Below are 11,799 nucleotides of genomic sequence, written 5' to 3' on the forward strand. Positions count from 1 at the left end.
TCGGGTGTATTCGGTTGTATTTGGTTGTATATTCGGTTGTATATTCGGGTGTATATTCGGTTGTATTCGGTTGTATATTCGGGTGTGTATTTGGTTGTATATGCGGGTGTATTTGGTTGTATATTCGGTTGTATATTCAGGTGTATATTCGGTTGTATTCGGTTGTATATTCGGTTGTATATTCGGGTGTGTATTTGGTTGTATATTCGGGTGTATTCGGTTATATTCGGTTGTATGTTCGGTTGTATATTCGGTCGTATACTCGGTCGTGTATTCGGTTGTATTCGGTTGTATTCGGTTGTATATTCGGTTGTATTCGGGTGTATTCGGGTGTATTCGGTTGTATATTCGGGTGTATATTTGTGTGTATTCGGTTGTATTCGGTTGTATATTCGGGTGTATATTCGGGTGTATATTCGGGTGTATTCGGTTGTATTCGGTTGTATATTCGGGTGTATATTCGGTTGCATATTCGGTTGTATATTCGGGTGTATATTCGGGTGTATTCGGTTGTACTCGGTTGTATATTCAGGTGTATTTGGTTGTATATTCGGTTGTATATTCGGGTGTATATTCGGTTGTATTCGGTTGTATATTCGGTTGTATATTCGGGTGTGTATTTGGTTGTATATTCGGGTGTATTCGGTTATATTCAGTTGTGTATTTGGTTGTATATTCGGGTGTATTCGGTTATATTCGGTTGTATGTTCGGTTGTATATTCGGTCGTATACTCGGGCGTATATTCGGATGTATTCGGTTGTATTCGGTTGTATTCGGTTGTATTCGGGTGTATTCGGGTGTATTCGGTTGTATTCGGTTGTATTCGGTTGTATATTCGGTTGTATATTCGGGTGTGTATTTGGTTGTATATTCGGGTATATTCGGTTATATTTGGTTGTATGTTCGGTTGTATATTCGGTCGTATACTCGGTCGTATATTAGGATGTATTCGGTTGTATTCGGTTGTATTCGGTTGTATTCGGGTGTATTCGGGTGTATTCGGTTGTATTCGGTTGTATTCGGTTGTATTCGGTTGTATTCGGGTGTATTCGGGTGTATTCGGTTGTATTCGGTTGTATTCGGTTGTATATTCGGTTGTATATTCGGGTGTGTATTTGGTTGTATATTCGGGTATATTCGGTTATATTTGGTTGTATGTTCGGTTGTATATTCGGTCGTATACTCGGTCGTATATTCGGATGTATTCGGTTGTATTCGGTTGTATTCGGTTGTATTCGGGTGTATTCGGGTGTATTCGGTTGTATTCGGTTGTATTCGGTTGTATTCGGGTGTATTCGGGTGTATTCGGTTGTATTCGGTTGTATTCGGTTGTATATTCGGTTGTATATTCGGGTGTGTATTTGGTTGTATATTCGGGTATATTCGGTTATATTTGGTTGTATGTTCGGTTGTATATTCGGTCGTATACTCGGTCGTATATTCGGATGTATTCGGTTGTATTCGGTTGTATATTCGGTTGTATATTCGGTTGTATTCGGGTGTATTCGGGTGTATTCGGTTGTATTCGGTTGTATATTCGGGTGTATATTTGGGTGTATTCTGTTGTATATTCGGGTGTATATTCGGGTGTATATTCGGGTGTATATTCGGGTGTATTCGGTTGTATATTCGGGTGTATATTCGGGTGTACATTCGGGTGTATATTCGGGTGTGTATTCGGTTGTATATTCGGGTGTATATTCGGGTGTATATATCCGGGTGTATATTCGGGTGTATATTCGGGTGTATTCGGGTGTATTCGGTTGTATTCGGTTGTATATTCGGGTGTATATTCGGGTGTATATTTGGGTGTATATTCGGGTGTATATTCGGGTGTATTCGGTTGTATTCGGTTGTATATTCGGGTGTATATTCGGGTGTATTCGGTTGTATTCGGTTGTATTCGGTTGTATATTCGGGTGTATATTCGGGTGTATATTCGGGTGTATTCGGTTGTATTCGGTTGTATATTCGGTTGTATATTCGGGTGTATATTCGGGTGTATATTCGGTTGTATATTCGGGTGTATATTCGGGTGTATATTCGGGTGTATTCGGTTGTATTCGGTTGTATATTCGGGTGTATATTCGGTTGTATATTCGGTTGTATATTCGGGTGTATATTCGGGTGTATTTGGTTGTAGTCGGTTGTATATTCGGGTGTATATTCGGTTGTATATTCGGGTGTATATTCGGGTGTATATTCGGGTGTATTCGGTTGTATATTCGGTTGTATATTCGGGTGTATATTCGGGTGTATATTCGGGTGTATATTCGGGTGTATATTCGGGTGTATTCGGTTGTATATTCGGTTGTATATTCGGGTGTATATTCGGGTGTATATTCGGGTGTATATTCGGGTGTATATTCGGGTGTATTCGGTTGTATATTCGGTTGTATATTCGGGTGTATATTCGGGTGTATTCGGTTGTACTGCTCACTGGGCGTGTTGTGTTCTGTGTCGTATGTTCATTCTTAAAAAAAGAATAGAAGGGGAAAAAAAAGTATTCTGTCTTTGTCTCTGATTGGCTGTTGTGTTCTAGGCTGAGCGAATGAGGAAGGAGGAGTTGGACATTCAGAAACGCCATGACGACGAAGCTAAAAAGAAGATCGCTCTGACCAACATGGGCTCAGGCTACAGCAGCCACCTGCAGAGAGTAAGTCCTAAACCAGGTCTAAACCAGGCCTAAACCAGGCCTAAACCAGGCCTAAACCAGGTCTAAACCAGGTCTAAACCAGGTCTAAACCAGGACTAAACCAGGCCTAAACCAGGTCTAAACCAGGTCTAAACCAGGACTAAACCAGGACTAAACCAGGACTAAACCAGGTCTAAACAAGGACTAAACAAGGACTAAACAAGGACTAAAGAAGGACTAAAACAGGACTAAACCAGGACTAAACCAGGACTAAACCAGGTCAGAACCAGGTCTAAACCAGGTCTAAAACAGGACTAAACCAGGAAACCAAGACTAAACCAGGACTAAGCCAGGAAACCAGGACTAAGCCAGGACTAAACCAGGACTAAACCAGGTCTAAACCAGGACTAAGCCAGGAAACCAGGACTAAGCCAGGACTAAACCAGGACTAAACCTGGTCTAAACCAGGTCTAAACCAGGACTAAAACAGGACTAAACCAGGACTAAACCAGGACTAAACCAGGTCTAAACCAGGACTAAAACAGGACTAAACCAGGACTAAACCAGGACTAAACCAGGACTAAACCAGGACTAAACCAGGTCAGAACCAGGTCTAAACCAGGTCTAAAACAGGACTAAACCAGGACTAAACCAGGTCTAAACCAGGTCTAAACCAGGTCTAAACCAGGACTAAACCAGGAAACCAGGACTAAACCAGGACCAAACCAGGACTAAACCAGGTCTAAACCAGGACTAAACCTGGTCTAAACCAGGTCTAAACCAGGACTAAAACAGGACTAAACCAGGTCTAAACCAGGACTAAACCAGGACTAAACCAGGTCTAAACCAGGACTAAACCAGGACTAAACCAGGTCTAAACCAGGTCTAAACCAGGACTAAACCAGGACTAAACCAGAAACCAGGACTAAACCAGGACTAAACCAGGACTAAACCAGGTCTAAACCAGGACTAAACCTGGTCTAAACCAGGTCTAAACCAGGACTAAAACAGGACTAAAACAGGACTAAACAAGGACTAAACCAGGACTAAACCAGGTCTAAACCAGGACTAAACCAGGACTAAACCAGGACTAAACCAGGTCTAAACCAGGACTAAACCAGGACTAAACCAGGCCTAAACCAGGCCTAAACCAGGTCTAAACCAGGCCTAAACCAGGCCTAAACCAGGCCTAAACCAGGTCTAAACCAGGTCTAAACCAGGCCTAAACCAGGCCCAAACCAGGCCTAAACCAGGTCTAAACAAGGACCAAACCAGGCCTAAACCAGGCCTAAACCAGGTCTAAACCAGGCCTAAACCAGGCCTAAACCATGCCTAAACCAGGTCTAAACTAGGTCTAAACCAGGCCTAAACAAGGACCAAACCAGGCCTAAACCAGGGTTAAACCAGGCCTAAACCAGGCCTAAACCAGGTCTAAACAAGGACCAAACCAGGCCTAAACCAGGCCTAAACCAGGTCCAAACCAGGCCTAAACCAGGCCTAAACCAGGCCTAAACCAGGTCTAAACCAGGCCTAAACCAGGCCTAAACCAGGTCTAAACCAGGACTAAACCAGGACTAAACCAGGACTAAACCAGGTCTAAACAAGGACTAAACAAGGACTAAAGAAGGACTAAAACAGGACTAAACCAGGAAACCAAGACTAAACCAGGACTAAGCCAGGAAACCAGGACTAAGCCAGGACTAAACCAGGACTAAACCAGGTCTAAACCAGGACTAAGCCAGGAAACCAGGACTAAGCCAGGACTAAACCAGGACTAAACCAGGTCTAAACCAGGACTAAACCTGGTCTAAACCAGGTCTAAACCAGGACTAAAACAGGACTAAACCAGGACTAAACCAGGACTAAACCAGGTCTAAACCAGGACTAAAACAGGACTAAACCAGGACTAAACCAGGACTAAACCAGGACTAAACCAGGACTAAACCAGGTCAGAACCAGGTCTAAACCAGGTCTAAAACAGGACTAAACCAGGACTAAACCAGGTCTAAACCAGGTCTAAACCAGGTCTAAACCAGGACTAAACCAGGAAACCAGGACTAAACCAGGACCAAACCAGGACTAAACCAGGTCTAAACCAGGACTAAACCAGGACTAAACCAGGCCTAAACCAGGCCTAAACCAGGTCTAAACCAGGCCTAAACCAGGCCTAAACCAGGCCTAAACCAGGTCTAAACCAGGTCTAAACCAGGCCTAAACCAGGCCCAAACCAGGCCTAAACCAGGTCTAAACAAGGACCAAACCAGGCCTAAACCAGGCCTAAACCAGGCCTAAACCATGCCTAAACCAGGTCTAAACTAGGTCTAAACCAGGCCTAAACAAGGACCAAACCAGGCCTAAACCAGGCCTAAACCAGGTCCAAACCAGGCCTAAACCAGGCCTAAACAAGGACCAAACCAGGCCTAAACCAGGCCTAAACCAGGTCCAAACAAGGACCAAACCAGGCCTAAACCAGGCCTAAACCAGGTCCAAACCAGGCCTAAACCAGGCCTAAACCAGGCCTAAACCAGGTCTAAACCAGGCCTAAACCAGGCCTAAACCAGGACTAAACCAGGACTAAACCAGGTCTAAACAAGGACTAAACAAGGACTAAAGAAGGACTAAAACAGGACTAAACCAGGACTAAACCAGGACTAAACCAGGACTAAACCAGGTCAGAACCAGGTCTAAACCAGGTCTAAAACAGGACTAAACCAGGACTAAACCAGGCCTAAACCAGGTCCAAACCAGGCCTAAACCAGGCCTAAACCAGGCCTAAACCAGGTCTAAACCAGGCCTAAACCAGGCCTAAACCAGGACTAAACCAGGACTAAACCAGGTCTAAACAAGGACTAAACAAGGACTAAAGAAGGACTAAACCAGGACTAAACCAGGACTAAACCAGGACTAAACCAGGACTAAACCAGGTCAGAACCAGGTCTAAACCAGGTCTAAAACAGGACTAAACCAGGACTAAACCAGGTCTAAACCAGGACTAAACCAGGAAACCAGGACTAAACCAGGACCAAACCAGGACTAAACCAGGTCTAAACCAGGACTAAACCTGGTCTAAACCAGGTCTAAACCAGGACTAAAACAGGACTAAACCAGGTCTAAACCAGGACTAAACCAGGACTAAACCAGGTCTAAACCAGGACTAAACCAGGACTAAACCAGGTCTAAACCAGGTCTAAACCAGGACTAAACCAGGACTAAACCAGAAACCAGGACTAAACCAGGACTAAACCAGGACTAAACCAGGTCTAAACCAGGACTAAACCTGGTCTAAACCAGGTCTAAACCAGGACTAAAACAGGACTAAAACAGGACTAAACAAGGACTAAACCAGGACTAAACCAGGTCTAAACCAGGACTAAACCAGGACTAAACCAGGACTAAACCAGGTCTAAACCAGGACTAAACCAGGACTAAACCAGGCCTAAACCAGGCCTAAACCAGGTCTAAACCAGGCCTAAACCAGGCCTAAACCAGGCCTAAACCAGGTCTAAACCAGGTCTAAACCAGGCCTAAACCAGGCCCAAACCAGGCCTAAACCAGGTCTAAACAAGGACCAAACCAGGCCTAAACCAGGCCTAAACCAGGTCTAAACCAGGCCTAAACCAGGCCTAAACCATGCCTAAACCAGGTCTAAACTAGGTCTAAACCAGGTCTAAAACAGGACTAAACCAGGACTAAACCAGGTCTAAACCAGGACTAAACCTGGTCTAAACCAGGACTAAACCAGGACTAAACCAGGTCTAAACCAGGTCTAAACCAGTACTAAAACAGGACTAAACCAGGTCTAAACCAGGACTAAACCAGGACTAAACCAGGTCTAAACCAGGACTAAACCAGGACTAAACCAGGTCTAAACCAGGTCTAAACCAGGACTAAACCAGGACTAAACCAGAAACCAGGACTAAACCAGGACTAAACCAGGACTAAACCAGGTCTAAACCAGGACTAAAACAGGACTAAAACAGGACTAAACCAGGTCTAAACCAGGACTAAACCAGGACTAAACCAGGACTAAACCAGGACTAAACCAGGTCAAAACAAGGGCTAAACAAGGACTAAACAAGGACTAAACCAGGACTAAACCAGGTCTAAACCAGGACTAAACCAGGACTAAACCAGGACTAAACCAGGTCTAAACCAGGACTAAACCAGGACTAAACCAGGCCTAAACCAGGCCTAAACCAGGTCTAAACCAGGCCTAAACCAGGCCTAAACCAGGCCTAAACCAGGTCTAAACCAGGTCTAAACCAGGCCTAAACCAGGCCCAAACCAGGCCTAAACCAGGTCTAAACAAGGACCAAACCAGGCCTAAACCAGGCCTAAACCAGGCCTAAACCATGCCTAAACCAGGTCTAAACTAGGTCTAAACCAGGCCTAAACAAGGACCAAACCAGGCCTAAACCAGGCCTAAACCAGGTCCAAACCAGGCCTAAACCAGGCCTAAACCAGGTCCAAACAAGGACCAAACCAGGCCTAAACCAGGCCTAAACCAGGTCCAAACCAGGCCTAAACCAGGCCTAAACCAGGCCTAAACCAGGTCTAAACCAGGCCTAAACCAGGCCTAAACCAGGTCTAAACCAGGACTAAACCAGGACTAAACCAGGACTAAACCAGGTCTAAACAAGGACTAAACAAGGACTAAAGAAGGACTAAAACAGGACTAAACCAGGACTAAACCAGGACTAAACCAGGTCTAAACCAGGACTAAACCAGGACTAAACCAGGACTAAACCAGGTCTAAACAAGGACTAAACAAGGACTAAAGAAGGACTAAAACAGGACTAAACCAGGACTAAACCAGGACTAAACCAGGACTAAACCAGGTCAGAACCAGGTCTAAACCAGGTCTAAAACAGGACTAAACCAGGACTAAACCAGGTCTAAACCAGGTCTAAACCAGGTCTAAACCAGGACTAAACCAGGAAACCAGGACTAAACCAGGACTAAACCAGGTCTAAACCAGGTCTAAACCAGGACTAAACCAGGACTAAACCAGGACTAAACCAGGTCTACACCAGGACTAAAACAGGACTAAACCAGGTCTAAACCAGGCCTAAACCAGGCCTAAACCAGGTCCAAACCAGGCCTAAACCAGGCCTAAACCAGGCCTAAACCAGGTCTAAACCAGGCCTAAACCAGGACTAAACCAGGACTAAACCAGGTCTAAACAAGGACTAAACAAGGACTAAAGAAGGACTAAAACAGGACTAAACCAGGTCTAAACCAGGCCTAAACCAGGCCTAAACCAGGTCTAAACCAGGACTAAACCAGGACTAAACCAGGACTAAACCAGGTCTAAACAAGGACTAAACAAGGACTAAAGAAGGACTAAAACAGGACTAAACCAGGAAACCAAGACTAAACCAGGACTAAGCCAGGAAACCAGGACTAAGCCAGGACTAAACCAGGACTAAACCAGGTCTAAACCAGGACTAAGCCAGGAAACCAAGACTAAACCAGGACTAAGCCAGGAAACCAGGACTAAGCCAGGACTAAACCAGGACTAAACCAGGACTAAACCAGGACTAAACCAGGTCTAAACAAGGACTAAACAAGGACTAAAGAAGGACTAAAACAGGACTAAGCCAGGAAACCAGGACTAAGCCAGGACTAAACCAGGACTAAACCAGGTCTAAACCAGGACTAAACCTGGTCTAAACCAGGTCTAAACCAGGACTAAAACAGGACTAAACCAGGACTAAACCAGGACTAAACCAGGTCTAAACCAGGACTAAAACAGGACTAAACCAGGACTAAACCAGGACTAAACCAGGACTAAACCAGGACTAAACCAGGTCAGAACCAGGTCTAAACCAGGTCTAAAACAGGACTAAACCAGGACTAAACCAGGTCTAAACCAGGTCTAAACCAGGTCTAAACCAGGACTAAACCAGGAAACCAGGACTAAACCAGGACCAAACCAGGACTAAACCAGGTCTAAACCAGGACTAAACCTGGTCTAAACCAGGACTAAACCAGGACTAAACCAGGTCTAAACCAGGTCTAAACCAGTACTAAAACAGGACTAAACCAGGTCTAAACCAGGACTAAACCAGGACTAAACCAGGTCTAAACCAGGACTAAACCAGGACTAAACCAGGTCTAAACCAGGTCTAAACCAGGACTAAACCAGGACTAAACCAGAAACCAGGACTAAACCAGGACTAAACCAGGACTAAACCAGGTCTAAACCAGGACTAAACCTGGTCTAAACCAGGTCTAAACCAGGACTAAAACAGGACTAAAACAGGACTAAACCAGGTCTAAACCAGGACTAAACCAGGACTAAACCAGGACTAAACCAGGACTAAACCAGGTCAAAACAAGGGCTAAACAAGGACTAAACAAGGACTAAACCAGGACTAAACCAGGTCTAAACCAGGACTAAACCAGGACTAAACCAGGACTAAACCAGGTCTAAACCAGGACTAAACCAGGACTAAACCAGGCCTAAACCAGGCCTAAACCAGGTCTAAACCAGGCCTAAACCAGGCCTAAACCAGGCCTAAACCAGGTCTAAACCAGGTCTAAACCAGGCCTAAACCAGGCCCAAACCAGGCCTAAACCAGGTCTAAACAAGGACCAAACCAGGCCTAAACCAGGCCTAAACCAGGTCTAAACCAGGCCTAAACCAGGACTAAACCAGGACTAAACCAGGTCTAAACAAGGACTAAACAAGGACTAAAGAAGGACTAAAACAGGACTAAACCAGGTCTAAACCAGGCCTAAACCAGGCCTAAACCAGGTCTAAACCAGGACTAAACCAGGACTAAACCAGGACTAAACCAGGTCTAAACAAGGACTAAACAAGGACTAAAGAAGGACTAAAACAGGACTAAACCAGGAAACCAAGACTAAACCAGGACTAAGCCAGGAAACCAGGACTAAGCCAGGACTAAACCAGGACTAAACCAGGTCTAAACCAGGACTAAGCCAGGAAACCAAGACTAAACCAGGACTAAGCCAGGAAACCAGGACTAAGCCAGGACTAAACCAGGACTAAACCAGGACTAAACCAGGACTAAACCAGGTCTAAACAAGGACTAAACAAGGACTAAAGAAGGACTAAAACAGGACTAAACCAGGAAACCAAGACTAAACCAGGACTAAGCCAGGAAACCAGGACTAAGCCAGGACTAAACCAGGACTAAACCAGGTCTAAACCAGGACTAAACCTGGTCTAAACCAGGTCTAAACCAGGACTAAAACAGGACTAAACCAGGACTAAACCAGGACTAAACCAGGTCTAAACCAGGACTAAAACAGGACTAAACCAGGACTAAACCAGGACTAAACCAGGACTAAACCAGGACTAAACCAGGTCAGAACCAGGTCTAAACCAGGTCTAAAACAGGACTAAACCAGGACTAAACCAGGTCTAAACCAGGTCTAAACCAGGTCTAAACCAGGACTAAACCAGGTCTAAACCAGGACTAAACCTGGTCTAAACCAGGACTAAACCAGGACTAAACCAGGTCTAAACCAGGTCTAAACCAGTACTAAAACAGGACTAAACCAGGTCTAAACCAGGACTAAACCAGGACTAAACCAGGTCTAAACCAGGACTAAACCAGGACTAAACCAGGTCTAAACCAGGTCTAAACCAGGACTAAACCAGGACTAAACCAGAAACCAGGACTAAACCAGGACTAAACCAGGACTAAACCAGGTCTAAACCAGGACTAAACCTGGTCTAAACCAGGTCTAAACCAGGACTAAAACAGGACTAAAACAGGACTAAACCAGGTCTAAACCAGGACTAAACCAGGACTAAACCAGGACTAAACCAGGACTAAACCAGGTCAAAACAAGGGCTAAACAAGGACTAAACAAGGACTAAACCAGGACTAAACCAGGTCTAAACCAGGACTAAACCAGGACTAAACCAGGACTAAACCAGGTCTAAACCAGGACTAAACCAGGACTAAACCAGGCCTAAACCAGGCCTAAACCAGGTCTAAACCAGGCCTAAACCAGGCCTAAACCAGGCCTAAACCAGGTCTAAACCAGGTCTAAACCAGGCCTAAACCAGGCCCAAACCAGGCCTAAACCAGGTCTAAACAAGGACCAAACCAGGCCTAAACCAGGCCTAAACCAGGCCTAAACCATGCCTAAACCAGGTCTAAACTAGGTCTAAACCAGGCCTAAACAAGGACCAAACCAGGCCTAAACCAGGCCTAAACAAGGACCAAACCAGGCCTAAACCAGGACTAAACCAGGACTAAACCAGGACTAAACCAGGTCCAAACCAGGCCTAAACCAGGCCTAAACAAGGACCAAACCAGGCCTAAACCAGGCCTAAACCAGGTCCAAACAAGGACCAAACCAGGCCTAAACCAGGCCTAAACCAGGTCCAAACCAGGCCTAAACCAGGCCTAAACCAGGCCTAAACCAGGTCTAAACCAGGCCTAAACCAGGCCTAAACCAGGTCTAAACCAGGACTAAACCAGGACTAAACCAGGACTAAACCAGGTCTAAACAAGGACTAAACAAGGACTAAAGAAGGACTAAAACAGGACTAAACCAGGACTAAACCAGGACTAAACCAGGTCTAAACCAGGACTAAACCAGGACTAAACCAGGACTAAACCAGGTCTAAACAAGGACTAAACAAGGACTAAAGAAGGACTAAAACAGGACTAAACCAGGACTAAACCAGGACTAAACCAGGACTAAACCAGGTCAGAACCAGGTCTAAACCAGGTCTAAAACAGGACTAAACCAGGACTAAACCAGGTCTAAACCAGGTCTAAACCAGGTCTAAACCAGGACTAAACCAGGAAACCAGGACTAAACCAGGACTAAACCAGGTCTAAACCAGGTCTAAACCAGGACTAAACCAGGACTAAACCAGGACTAAACCAGGTCTACACCAGGACTAAAACAGGACTAAACCAGGTCTAAACCAGGCCTAAACCAGGCCTAAACCAGGTCCAAACCAGGCCTAAACCAGGCCTAAACCAGGCCTAAACCAGGTCTAAACCAGGCCTAAACCAGGACTAAACCAGGACTAAACCAGGTCTAAACAAGGACTAAACAAGGACTAAAGAAGGACTAAAACAGGACTAAACCAGGACTAAACCAGGACTAAACCAGGACTAAACCAGGTCAGAACCAGGTCTAAACCAGGTCTAAACCAGGTCTAAAC

At 45.1% G+C, this 11,799-nt stretch overlaps 1 protein-coding gene across 7 annotated transcripts in view; it reads left to right on the plus strand.

The window, feature by feature from the left end:
- Positions 1-11,799, plus strand: part of LOC140380964 (troponin T, fast skeletal muscle isoforms-like) — a 49,605-nt gene that overhangs the window by 26,399 nt on the left and 11,407 nt on the right. For all 7 annotated transcript variants that reach the window (XM_072464951.1, XM_072464953.1, XM_072464950.1 and 4 more), the window contains one exon: positions 2,544-2,657. In XM_072464951.1, coding sequence (XP_072321052.1) covers positions 2,544-2,657 — 114 coding nt within the window. The remainder of the gene's footprint in view (positions 1-2,543; positions 2,658-11,799) is intronic.

Source organism: Eucyclogobius newberryi, unplaced genomic scaffold, assembly GCF_026437365.1.
Source record: "Eucyclogobius newberryi isolate DKJ021-1_F unplaced genomic scaffold, fEucNew1.0.hap1 SCAF_5, whole genome shotgun sequence".
NCBI lineage: Eukaryota > Metazoa > Chordata > Actinopteri > Gobiiformes > Gobiidae > Eucyclogobius > Eucyclogobius newberryi.